The 12,999-nt window shown below is 44.8% G+C and overlaps 1 protein-coding gene across 6 annotated transcripts in view; it reads left to right on the top strand.

Moving 5' to 3' along the window:
• The window catches only part of LOC146682222 (diacylglycerol kinase zeta-like), a 99,637-nt gene that overhangs the window by 50,902 nt on the left and 35,736 nt on the right, over positions 1-12,999 (top strand). For all 6 annotated transcript variants that reach the window (XM_085449282.1, XM_085449281.1, XM_085449278.1 and 3 more), the window contains 14 exons: positions 17-82; positions 1,654-1,752; positions 2,124-2,206; positions 3,964-4,024; positions 6,893-7,006; positions 7,568-7,705; positions 7,994-8,072; positions 8,165-8,220; positions 8,414-8,476; positions 9,261-9,334; positions 9,724-9,835; positions 11,034-11,120; positions 11,377-11,489; positions 11,618-11,718. In XM_085449282.1, coding sequence (XP_085305408.1) covers positions 17-82; positions 1,654-1,752; positions 2,124-2,206; positions 3,964-4,024; positions 6,893-7,006; positions 7,568-7,705; positions 7,994-8,072; positions 8,165-8,220; positions 8,414-8,476; positions 9,261-9,334; positions 9,724-9,835; positions 11,034-11,120; positions 11,377-11,489; positions 11,618-11,718 — 1,246 coding nt within the window. The remainder of the gene's footprint in view (positions 1-16; positions 83-1,653; positions 1,753-2,123; positions 2,207-3,963; positions 4,025-6,892; positions 7,007-7,567; positions 7,706-7,993; positions 8,073-8,164; positions 8,221-8,413; positions 8,477-9,260; positions 9,335-9,723; positions 9,836-11,033; positions 11,121-11,376; positions 11,490-11,617; positions 11,719-12,999) is intronic.

The following is a 12,999-nucleotide window of genomic DNA, read 5'->3' as shown; positions in this document are numbered from 1 at the left end:
TTTCTCCATCTCACAGTCATCGATGAAGTCCAGCAAAAAGAAAAAGAGAACATCGTTCAAGAGGAAAAGCAGCAAAAAAGAGGTTAGTCTTGTGCTACAGGGTGGGCTAAGGCACACTGCAGAGGAAGCTTGAACTCTGGCGTCTTAAGCAAACAGCGAAGCCTGTCTAGTGTTTGTGAGTCTTTGTCATCTTAAATCAACACACGAACACTTTATATATTTTATTTTTGGAAAAAGAACCTTTGAACAGCACGTTTCCGATGATATCATCCAAACACGGAGAGCAAGCTCAGCCCCGGTTCACATGCTGACATCTTTGTACAGTCCATGCATCAACGTTAGTGCCTTACCTACATTTATACACGTTGTAAAGATGCTATATGACTCCATTAAAGGCAGTACAGTGGTGCGGTGGTGAGCACTGTTGCCTCACAGCAAGAAGGTCCTGAGTTCAGTTCCACCACCTGGCCAGGTTTGCGTGGGTTCCTCCGTCCACTCTCCATGACGTTAGTGGGGTCAGGTTAATTGGTCATTCTAAATTGCCCACTGGTGTGAATGTGAGTGTGAGTTGTTGTTTGTCTCTACGTGTTAGCTCTGCGACAGACTGGCGACCTGTCCAGGGTGTACCCTGCCCCTCCCCCTAAGACAGCTGATATAGGGAGGAGCCTATCCCAGCTGGGACAGACACAGCCAGCGTCTGTGAAGCTTCTCGGTCATCCAGGCCATCGTAGTCTGAGGAGCTTGGAAAGAAAAGCGTCTGGACGTTCGAGTTTCTTGAAGACGTTTCTTAGAGCCGAAGAAACTTCTCAGTTCTAAGAGACAATTGGTGGAGAGTCCCAGATTTAAGCCCTATGAGTGTCCCCAAGGCCCATTGTGAAACCTGGCCCCACCCTATCATGTGATCTCCTGAGGTCAAGTGGCCCAGGATGTGAGTGGGCGTTAAGGCGTCTGGGAAGGATCTCAAAGCTGTATCATAGATGGCAGACAGTTGGTGTGATAAGCCCCGCCCTCTGTTCAAAGATGGTCGTTCCGTCACAGCGGACATAGATGCTTCTTTCACTCCTCTTTCAAACTTCGATGACCTGGAGGCTGAGGACCTTCACAGCCACAGCTGGGAGAGGCTCCAGCCCCCCCGTGACCCTGAAAATGATAAGAGGATGAATGGATGGATGTTTTTACGAATAGCTATAGATGATTGTAATTGATTGTAATACCACAATCAGTCTGTTTTCTAACTCTAGTTCTATTTTCTTCTATTTTTATTTTAGTTTTTTGTTTTAGTAAAAGGTTGATGTGAGTGTGCGTAAGATGCACTCAGTTTATTGAATTCTCATAAAGTCAAAGCAGAGCTTCTTCCATGTTCACTTCATGTGTAACAGGACGTTTATGAGGAGGCAGCAAATCGGGAACAGTCTGCACTGTTCTACAGTCACACATTAAATATTGTTTCTGTGATGATGACTGGTTAATAAAGCCTGTTTTTTAGGACATGACTTGCTTTTAGTTTGGCACAGGAAACCTTCAGATGTCTTCTAATGAGAAGCTAAAATAGCTTTTAGTTTTCGGTCCTTAATTCTATTTTTTAAATACTGCAGTGAACAACAGCTGCTGTGCTTTTGACCATCTGAGCAGATCCTGTTTTTTCTCTGACAGGACGGGCGGCAGTGGAAGCCATTCATAATCCGACCCATCCCATCACCACTTATGAAACCCCTGCTTGTGTTTGTCAATCCCAAGAGTGGAGGAAACCAGGTACTCAGATCCACACCAGTGCAGGCATGCAGTCAGTGGCCTCGTAGTAGTCCTCTTTTTGTCCAAAATGATTTAGATCTAGTGTTTTTGGCAACAGAAAGTTTTACATTTTAAATAAAAACAGTAAACCACAGGACAAAAGCTGGAAAAATAACTAAAATATAAACTAAAACAAAGTCAATTCTAAACAAAAGTAAAATAATAACTTGGTGTAGTTAACTAACTCATTACCAAAGAGAGAACATTAGTGATCAATCGTGTCACTGTTGATGTTTGAGGCCACAATGAAACAAACATGAACATATCTGTGGACTCACAGGAACAAAAACTGTGACGAAGTGTGTCTGACTGACTGCTTCTCTGTTGGTCAGGGCACTAAGATTTTGCAGTCCTTCATGTGGTATCTGAACCCCAGACAGGTGTTTGACCTGAGCCAAGGAGGACCAAAGGAGGGGTTAGTGTCTCACACACATACACATATACATGCACATGTACTGTACATGCACATATACATATACATGCACATATACATGCACATACACATATACATGCACATATACATGCACATATACATGCACATATACATGCACATATACATATACATATACATGCACATACACATATACATGCACATATACATATACATATACATGCACATACACATATACATGCACATATACATGCACATATACATACACATATACATGCACATATACATGCACATATACATACACATATACATGCACATACACATGCACATACACATATACATATACATATACATGCACATATACATGCACATATACATGCACATATACATGCACATATACATGCACATACACATATACATGCACATACACATGCACATACACATATACATATACATATACATGCACATATACATGCACATATACATGCACATATACATGCACATACACATATACATGCACATATACATGCACATATACATGCACATATACATGCACATATACATACACATACACATGTACAGTTGTGTGAAATAATGTTTTCCACCTTCCTGATTTCCTATTTGTTGTTCAAGGTTAGTCACCCTTAATGTCTCAGATCATCAAACAAAGTTAAATATTAGATAAACAGAAGATAATATGAGTAAACACTAAATACAGTTACTAAATGAAGCTGTTTATCATTGTTTATTATTAAAGGGAAAAAATTCCACCCCACCCTCGTTTAACGTAAATTAACTGTGGTATATGTGGTTTACTGTGGTGAAGCGTAAACCCAGGCCTGATTACTGCCACCACCTGTTCTTAGTCAAGAAGTCACTTAACTATGACCAGCCTGACAAAGGGAAGTAGACCGAGACCAGAATGAGAGCCATTATCCACAGAAGGCAAAGACAAGGAACGGCGGCGAACCTTCCCAGAAGTGGCCAGCTGGCCAAAATTACCCCAAGAGCACAGTAACGATTTATCTAAGAGAGAAGCATCCAAAGAACTGCAGGCCTCACTTTGACTCCACCATAAGACAGACGCAGGGCACAACTGGCCTGCAAGAGTTCTGAGATGAAACCCACTGCTGAGCAAAAAGGAACATAAAGGTTCGTCTCAGTGTTGCCAAAAAAACATCTTGATGACCCCCAGTTTGAAAAGTGTTCTGTGGACTGAAGAGACAGAAGTTTAATTTTTTCAGTGTGCCTCATCACATCTGGCATAAAACTAGCACAGCATTTCAGAAAAAGGAACATCATACCAACAGTAAAATTGGCTGGTGGTGGTTGTGTGATGGTCTGGGGCAGGACCTGGGAGCCTGGCTGCAGCAAATGGAAGCATCAGTTCTGCTGAAGCTTTCTGAAGCAGAATGTCCGGCCATCTGTTTGTGACCTCGAAGACGCTTCTGTTCTGCAGCAGGATAATGATCGAAAACACACCAGCGAGTCCACCTCTGAGTGGCTTAAGAAAAACAAAATGAAGACTTTGGAGTCCTGACCTGCATCCGATCTAAAAGGCTGTTCATCCTCAAAAACCCTCAAATGAGGTTGAATTACAACAATTCTACAAAGATGATACTTGTGTTGTCCTTGTCTAATATTTGAATTTGTTTGATGATCTGAAACATTTAAGTGTGACAAACATACCAAAAAACTCAGGAAATCGGACACTTTTTCACACCACTGTATATCTGCTGTGTTAGAATGAACTGAATTAACCATCGACCTTTGTCTTGTAGTTTGGAGCTGTATCGTAAAGTCCATAACCTAAGGATACTGGCCTGTGGAGGAGACGGCACTGTAAGAATGACCACATGCACACAGACATGTACCATTAATATGTTCACTTTGCAAAAGTCATGTGCATTTGCATTCAGCTGCCGCCTGGGAATAAATTATTTACTAGGCGGAATGATTTCTCTTACCTCTATTTGAAAATAGTCTCAGATATAAGAAAATATGGTAAATTGCTGATCATTAGCTACGAGTGTTTTTGCACTCCCAGGACCTGCTGGACCAAGCTTTTTAAATGTGCACATTTGCTTCTTGTCTGAGCTCATGCTTGGACAAAACAGTACTGTAATAGTAGTACAGAGCCCTGCTTATACCGTTCTTGCTTTTAATCAGAGTGTAAAACTACAAATCAAATGAATTATAATGTGTATTTAATTTGCATATTATTTAGAAGTTGATAGATGGATGGATAGATTTCCAGTTTCAAGCTTTCGGCTCGGCTTCCCCTCATGAGATCTGGTTTAGTGATGCTGTTCTTCCTCTGACATCACAAAGTCTCAGACCTTTGCTGACTGGAGACTTGGGCTCTTTATGCTCAAAATCTCTAGTGATCAACTTTCTGCAGAGCGCTTTAGAGGGCTGTCCCTGCAGGCTACACTAGCTGCAGGTTGATTTAGTTGAATGAACCTCTGACTGGCAGAATAAATGCACGAGTGTCATCTGAGCACTGCTTCAAGAAAACCTTACTTTTTGTACTAAGGAGTTAAAATGTTCAAAGCCACTAATTAGCTTCCATTTGATTGGTTTAGACAGGTAGTACAGAACAGTCTGTTTCTGACCAGTGTCTTTGTTTAGTCCTGTTGGATTATAAATAATCAAACAATAAATATGTCATTCATATCCTATAAAGTCTCTTAGTAAAAGCAAAGTAAAGTGTAACATGGAGCATATTTAAGCTGAAATCAAATTCTCATTCTTCACACTCTGCTGCGAACTGTTCCATTCGCCTGATGAGGGCAACAGAACCACATCATCCGCGAAAAGCGGAGATGAGATTCTGAGACCTCCAAAGTGAAAGCCTTGTGCCACTTGGCTACACCTAGAGATGCAGAGCAGAGGGTGGCTCTGGCAGAGTACATCACCAACCGGAAACAAGTCCAGCTTATTGCGGAGCTGCAACGGTTGTATAAGGATTGCATGGCCCGAGGGACATGGTCACATGCCTTCTCCAAGTCCTCAAAGCACATGTAGACTGGTTGGGCAAACTCCCATTCACCCTCAAGTATCCTTGAGCCGATAAAGAGCTGGTCCAGTGTTCCATGACCAGGAACATTACCTTGTTCCTCCTGTATCCGAGATTCAACTAACGGAATGACTCTACTTTCCAGCACCCTGGCATAGACATTCCCAGGGCGGCTGAGGAGTGTGATCCCCCTATAGTTGGAACAACCACCCCAGTCTGCCAATCTAGAGGTACTGCCCCTGACCTCCATGCAACATTGTAGAGGCGTGTCAACCAGGACAGCCCTACAAGATCCAGAGCCTTCAGGAACTCAGGGCGAACCTCATCCACCACATTGCCCTGCCACCAAGGAGCAGTTTCACTGCCTCAGTGACATCACCCCCAGAGATAAACGACTCGTCCCCCTTGTTGGGCAGTAGAAGTATTCCTTCTACCGCCCAACAATGTTCTCAGTTGCAGTCATCAGTACTCCACCCGTACTATGCACCAACTGCCTAGTGTCCGCAGCTCAGTGCAGCAGCTTGGGCAATGGAGGTGCTGAACATGGCCCATTCAGACTTATTGAAGCTCTGCCAGAGGTGTGAGTTGAAGATCTTGTGGTCCAGGGCCTCTGCTACACCAGGTCTGTCCAGTATCCTCCCCCGCCACCTGATCCAACTCACCACCAGGTGGTGATCAGTTGACAACTCTGCCCCTCTCTTCACCCGACTGACCAGAAGATATCCCGCAGGTCTGGTGATACGATTCTAAAATCAATCATCGACCTGCGGCCTAGGGTGTCTTGGTGCCACGTGCACTTTTGGACGTCCTCCGCGTAGGACAACAGAGTCTCCAGGTGGAGCACCCTCAAGCACTTCACCCAGGGATTCCAAGAAGGCTGCGTTTCTGAACCGTTGTTTGGCCCATAAGTGCAGACCACAGTCAGGACCCATTCCCCGACCCGTAGGCGCAGGGAGCAAACTCTCTCGTCCACCGGGAGAAACCCCAACGTAGAGGCAGCAAGCCAAGGGGATACAAGCTGCCTTTCACCAGGGGCAACTCCAGACTAAGACAGAGTCCAACCCCTCTCCAGGAGACTGGTTCCAGAGCCCAAGATGTGCATTGAGGTGAGCCCGACTATACCTTCCCCACCAGGGAGGTGACATTTCATGTCCCAGTCACTAGTTTTGGTAGTCAGGGATCGGTCTGCCAGGGCCTGCTCCTGGCTGCCACCCGACACACATTGCACCCGACTCCAACAGTGCCTCGTGCGGGTAGTGGGCCTACAGGAGGATGGGCCCATGTCCTTTGTCGAGCTGCACCTGCCCCATGGACTAAGGCCCGACCACCAGACGCTTGTCTCGAGGATCCTCCCGAGGACTGGCTCCAGGGTGGGGCCCCGGTAACCCTATCCCGTGCAGTGTGAACTGTTTCCTCAATGTTCTACTCATAGTGGTCTTTTGAATCGCTCTTTGTCTCCCCCCTCATGTTGACAAGCTAAACAAGCGGCTAAACAAGCGGCTAAACAACCGTTAGCGTGGTTAGCTCGTTAACGTGTTAGCGCTGTACAGCCCACGCACAGGACAGACTGCGTTAACTCGCTAACGGAGATTTGCCATATTAATGCGGTTGTGGTGTTAAAGTCATTTTGTGTGTGTGTGTGTGTGTGTGTGTGTGTGTGTGTGTGTGTGTGTGTGTGCGCATTGAACCAGGTGGGTTGGATCCTATCCTGTCTTGATGAACTGGCATTAACCCCCCAGCCTCCGGTTGCTGTGTTACCACTTGGGACAGGAAATGACCTCGCTAGGACCCTTAACTGGGGAGGGGTGGGTACAAACTAAGAAACACACACACACATCTAACATGAATAAATCCAGACTCCAGTCGCTGGCTGCTGGAAGTCAAACTCCTTTGTATCAACATTTATCATGTCTTCTAACTCTTGTGTGTGTGCCATGTTTTTACGTTTAGATTGACCTCCAGTCTGTTTATAGGTTTGGATTAACCCTGAGTTTCACCTCCTGTAGCGTTTGATTTTGGAAGTGACAGTTTTTTTAAAAGTAAAGAATGAAGTAAAAATGCAAAGTGTTTTAGTGAGCCTTTGACTTGGCATGAATTCTACAAGTGTCTGCAAAGTGCTGGATGGATGGAACAACATTCTCCCCAAATTTATTTTGGTTTGTGGTGGTGCCTTAAACATAGGCACATAATCAGCCACAGGAGGGGCCATAGCTTTTTATTTATTTTGATGTATTTTAATTTTGTGCTCTGCGGATGTTTGCACGCTGGAAAGCATGCTATGATGAAGGTGAACCCTCAGAACTTTCCTTAAATGTGTCACATATCTGTATATTTGTGCGTGCATTTCTGTATGTGAATGCATTCAGGGCTACACGGATGAACCTCTGTCTAAGATCCTGTCTCATGTGGAGGAGGGAACAGTTGTCCAGCTAGACAGGTGGAACCTCCTGGTTGAACCAAACCACAGTGCAGGGGCTGAGCCAGATGAACAGCAAACTGATAAGGTCAGTGCATACGCACGCACACGGACACGCACACAAACCTGGGACTCTCTACCATTTGGTTTTGGAACTGAAGTAGCTTCTCAGATGACAAGTGAAACATCTTCAAGAAATGTAAAGAACTCCAGATGCTTTCTTTCCAAGCTCCTTACAACACACACACACACACACACACACACACACACACACACACACACACACACACACACACACACACACACACTCTCAAGCAATGACTTTACCAATGTGACCTCAGCTAACCTGTGTGTGTGTGTGTCTGCATGGTCTCAGCTTCCTTTGGATGTTTTCAACAATTACTTCAGCCTTGGATTTGATGCCCATGTGACTCTTGAATTTCACGAGTCGAGAGGTACAAACACCACTGTGACACAAAGATTCACATTCTGACTTGTTGTTTGGTGGCTCTGCATGTGCTTCATTTACTGTCTGTGACTGTTTCAGAGGCCAACCCAGAGAAGTTTAACAGTCGTTTCAGGAATAAGATGTTCTATGCTGGGGTGAGTTTACCCTCAAGTTTAAAATCATGTTGGAAGCATGTGTCTTTAATAATGATCCAACTTAAAGGACCACTGCTCGTTTTTCAAACTCTGTTCCAATCAGTCAATCATGTCTGTGTGACTGGTGCAACCAATAAGCAAAGAATAAGGGCCTGCTTTGATTTCATGATGCACTCCTGCTTGTCTCACACAGACGGCATTCTCAGATTTCCTGATGGGAAGCTCCAAAGACCTGTCAAAGCACATCAAGGTGGTGGTGAGTAGCTGTCAGCCAAACCTCTGTCTGTCCGATTCAGATCTTATACACCGTATTCAGATACAGTAGAGTATGGCCCAAGCAAGAGAGTACTTATCATTGGTAACTGCAGTGTGTGCACACACCCAGTCAGAGGTTTATGGAGCACTCAGATAAGAGGAAGTGTGTGATTGGGTGAGTGTGGCATGTTGTATAGAGCACTTTGAGTAATTGGGAGAGTAAAAAAGCTCTATATAAGAATCAGTCCATTCACTGTCTGAACAGAGTTTCGTCATGTTATGTTTGCACTGTTATGCATGTTCTGGTGCATGTTGTTATTACAGGGCTTGATTAAGGCACAGATTAGGCTGCCATCTGGGCCAGCAGTGAGTCTGCAACTGGCCCGTGGCTGCACACCACCTACAGATGGCCCACATACTGCCTTTGGTGGCCCAGATCAGGTTTGCCAGAGGTAATCCACACATGGGCCAGCTCAGGACCACCAGTGTGTCTGCAACTGGCCTTGTGCTGGCCTATGTGTGGGCCACCTCTGGCAAACCTGATCTGGGCCACCAAAGGGCCGTCATTCTTTGCAGTATGTGGGCCATGTGTAAGCACATTGTGTGGGCTGGATCCGGGCCATACCAGTTTTGCTATGTGGGGAAGTGTGAGTAAGGATCAGCTGAGTGAGGCGGTTAGTCTTTGTGCTTCTCTTTGGCATTTTAGGACTTTTTCCACGATGATGCCAAAGTGATGAGTTTAAGTCCATCTGTATCTCTCTTCCTCTCTTTGTCTCCCTCTGCAGTGTGATGGGACAGATTTAACATCAAAGGTTCAGGACTTGAAGCTACAGTGCCTGGTCTTCCTCAACATCCCCAGGTCAGTCAGTGTACTGACAGAAAACTGCTAGTTGTACACATTACCATCTATGTAAGCTGTGACTAGTAACACAAAGACATACATGCCAGTCAGGCTGCCGGGTGTGCAGCATTAACAAATGTAAAGGGTGCTAGATCCTAAGTCAGCCCTATCAGGAGAGCTTTGGTTACAAAAGCATGTTGTGTTTGTCATGTGTTGTTACATTAATGGCGAGAGTCCAAAGGCACATTTCCTACTCAGAATAAAGAGAAGCAGAGCAGCTGTAAATATCATAAGAGAACTGCAGCTGTGGTGTTTGAGCAACGTTCATTCAAACAAATACAGAGCGTTGGACACTCACGTTGAAGCAGGTGTTTCTGTGTTCGTGATGGTACTTGTTGTGTTCCCAGGTATTGTGCAGGCACCACACCGTGGGGTAACCCCAGTGAGCATCATGACTTTGAACCTCAACGCCATGACGACGGATACATCGAAGTTATCGGATTCACAATGACTTCACTGGTATGGCGTTCTCTCTGTGTCCTGGTAACCATGGTTACAAAGGAGGATGACCAGCTCCCACCTGAGAGCCTTTGTCTTGTGTTCAGTTTTGTTTTTGATTTAGAACGCATCTAAAAATCTGTCATAATTACAGAATTATGACAGATTATTAGGTACACCTTGCTACTACCACATAGATACAGCAAAGAGATGGAAACATCATCATATTCACATGATAGCATCACATGGCTGCTGCAGATCTGTCAGCTGCCTGTTCTTGATCCCAAACCCCATTCAGTACATCACAAAGGTGCTGTGGGGCTGATGAGTACAGTGAACCCACCTTCATGTTTGAGGACCCCGTGGTCAGCAACAATACTCTGGCAGGCTGTGGAGTTTAAACAGTGCTTGTTTGGAACTTGGGACCCAAAGGGTGGCGAGGGGATATGTACCAGCAGCAGCTCGAACGGTTTAAACCAGGCAGGATGGAACTGTGCTCTTTGTTCTTTACACCACACTGTGTCATCAATCATCACGCCGGGCATCGTCTTCCAGTCTGGCTGTCCAGTGTGAGCCTTTGCAAACTGTACACTCAACTTCCTGTTCTTGGTTGATAGAGGGGCAAAAGCTGTGTTCTGCTACTATAGCCCGGCTGCTTCGAGGTTCAGTGTGTTGTGCATTCAGAGATGCTCTTCTGTATCCTTGGTTGTAACATGTGGTCATTTACCAATCAGCTCGAAGCACATTCTCCTGACCTGATACGTCAACGTCAGGTTATTTTATTATCAGAGGCTGCTATTCACGCTTGAATTCAGCTCTATGGCCAATTTAAACTCACTAGTTAACCAGCTGGTAATGTTTGTTGTGGCCTGCAGATGTTTCAGGTGGAACCTCCTGGTTGAACTTAGAGTTTCACTTCGATGGGACAGGTCTACATTTAGCTTTTTCTGTTTACGTTTTCTGATAGAAGCAAGGATCTGTCCTAATTATTACATAATTATTATTATTATTATGTTGTACAGCTGAAGTCCTTTGATGCAGAGCTCTTTAATAGGAGCTTTAATTGGACGTAGTGATTTGAAACTTCCCCCATAAGTGGGAGTGTTGTGTAAAAGCACTGTATTCCTGTGTGTGTGTGTGTGTGTGTGTGTGTGTGTGTGTGTGTGTGTGTGTGTGTGTGTGTGTGTGTGTGTGTGTGTGTGTGTGTGTGTGTGTGTAGGCTACTCTTCAGGTTGGAGGTCATGGTGAGAGGTTGAACCAGTGCAGAGAAGTGATCCTCACCACTACTAAACCTCTCCCGGTGCAGGTAAATGGTGCACATGAGCCTCGTTCTGTAGCCATGTGCTTTTTAATATTGAATGTACACCTTTGGGCTGAGGTAACATCCAGCACTGTCACTGAACCTGCTTCCTGTTTACACTTGTACCCATCGTTCCCACTGACTGGCTCTCAAGTAACACCTCGGTCTTCTGCTGATGTCTAAGTACATTTGGGTATCAATCTGTGGGCTGCTTAGCTGATTGCATTTTTGATTGAGGCTATTGCTTTTGTATTGCTTTTAGGTGGACGGTGAACCTTGCAGACTTGCTCCATCAGTCATCCATATCAGCCTCAGAAACCAGGCCAATATGGTTCAGAAAACCAAACGGCGAACCTCTATACCACACCTCAACGAGTACGTTCTTTTTAGTCACTCACTGCAGCAGCAGCCAAATCCAACCCTGTGAGCAGCGTGCGTTATATGACACGTGCGGGTTTCACTGAGCATTTGCTAAAAGTCTTTGGGCCGTGTTTGTGTCTCAGTCAGCAGCCGGTCCCGGAGAGGCTGAGGATCAGAGTCAGCCGGATCAGCATGAGTGACTACGAGGCTCTGCACTACGACAAGGACAAACTACGGCAAGCATGTAAGGAGAGACACCCTCACTAACATCTGTGTGTCCACTCGGTCACATTGCTGACGCTGTGAACGCATTCTGCTTCTGTCTTCATATGCACGCTTCACTCATAATGTCACAAATATTCCTATGTTTTTAATCATATGACCTGTACTTAGCAAGAATATGCCGTGGCTTCCTTACTGGAAGTTTATAACATGATGAAGTTACTCAGTTTGGGTTGATCCGCACAGACATGTATGTCTAAGTTATTAGGACAATAATATTTATATCACTATTATGAGGCTGCCAGATAACTGAGGATCCCTTCAGTTTAACATGCGGGACAGCCCAGCCTGCCACATGCTTTCTGTAGCTGTTTGCCAAACAAATATTTTCATCCGTCTCAGTCAACATCCAGGGACTCAGCTGAGGACACTGTACCAAGAGTACTGTTGGATCTCATGTATGGGTTCTGGTCTCGTGGCTGTATTGTCACTTATCAAGTAAAGTGTTGCTGATTGGCCAACACAACACTCAAACACCTGGAATTTGGCTGAATTTCCTGCTGGCTGGGATGCAAGTAACTGAATTTGATAACATCAGCTCAAAGAAGTAGAGACAGGAGTACATGGTGTGTGGCAGGTTCATCACTAACTTTTTAAAAATATGTAATTAAATGAAAAGTTGGCTTGGAGATTCAATAAACCGTCGGCTTATGTAGCGTAGCTGAATGACAGCAGCATCTTCAGGCTGACAAGGAAATAAAAACTGCTCGATGATTGAAAGGTGGAGAAGAGGCGTGAAGGTCAACATGCTCATTTTCAGCCATCTCAGTCGTTCCTCATCGCTGTGCTCGCGTCAGACCTCCTCGTTTCAGTTCATGCTGCACAGACAGCAGAGAACAGCGCACGTCTCCGATGTTTCAGGAATATAGAAAGGGACGGCTCTATGATCTTCCTCATTAGAGACAATTACAGTCAGTGGGCTTTGCAGCCGTGCACATGCAGTGCTATGTCAGACCACATGGTGGCGCTGTTACCTTTGTTGTTACAAACAGCACGTTTCATAACACTGTAAACTGGTAATAATGGTAAATTTTATGTGTTTCATTTGCAAAGACAACATATGATTGCAGGTCTTTGCCCAAAGTGGAAACATCGATATTAATATTTTTCATTGCTTATTAAGAATTCATAGTGGCATTACCTCATTGCTTTGTTTTCAATATATTTCCAGCATGTTTTGGTTTCAGATAATTAGCGTCATATTTTATGCCTCGTTCTCTGTTCTCGCTTGCAGAAGTTTTCA

The sequence above is a fragment of the Copadichromis virginalis genome, linkage group LG23 (genome assembly GCF_057382275.1).
Source record: "Copadichromis virginalis isolate Kocher_CV1m ecotype Utaka linkage group LG23, C_Virginalis_male_GT1.1, whole genome shotgun sequence".
NCBI classification, from domain to species: domain Eukaryota; kingdom Metazoa; phylum Chordata; class Actinopteri; order Cichliformes; family Cichlidae; genus Copadichromis; species Copadichromis virginalis.
This window is presented reverse-complemented; position numbering and strand designations above follow the sequence as displayed.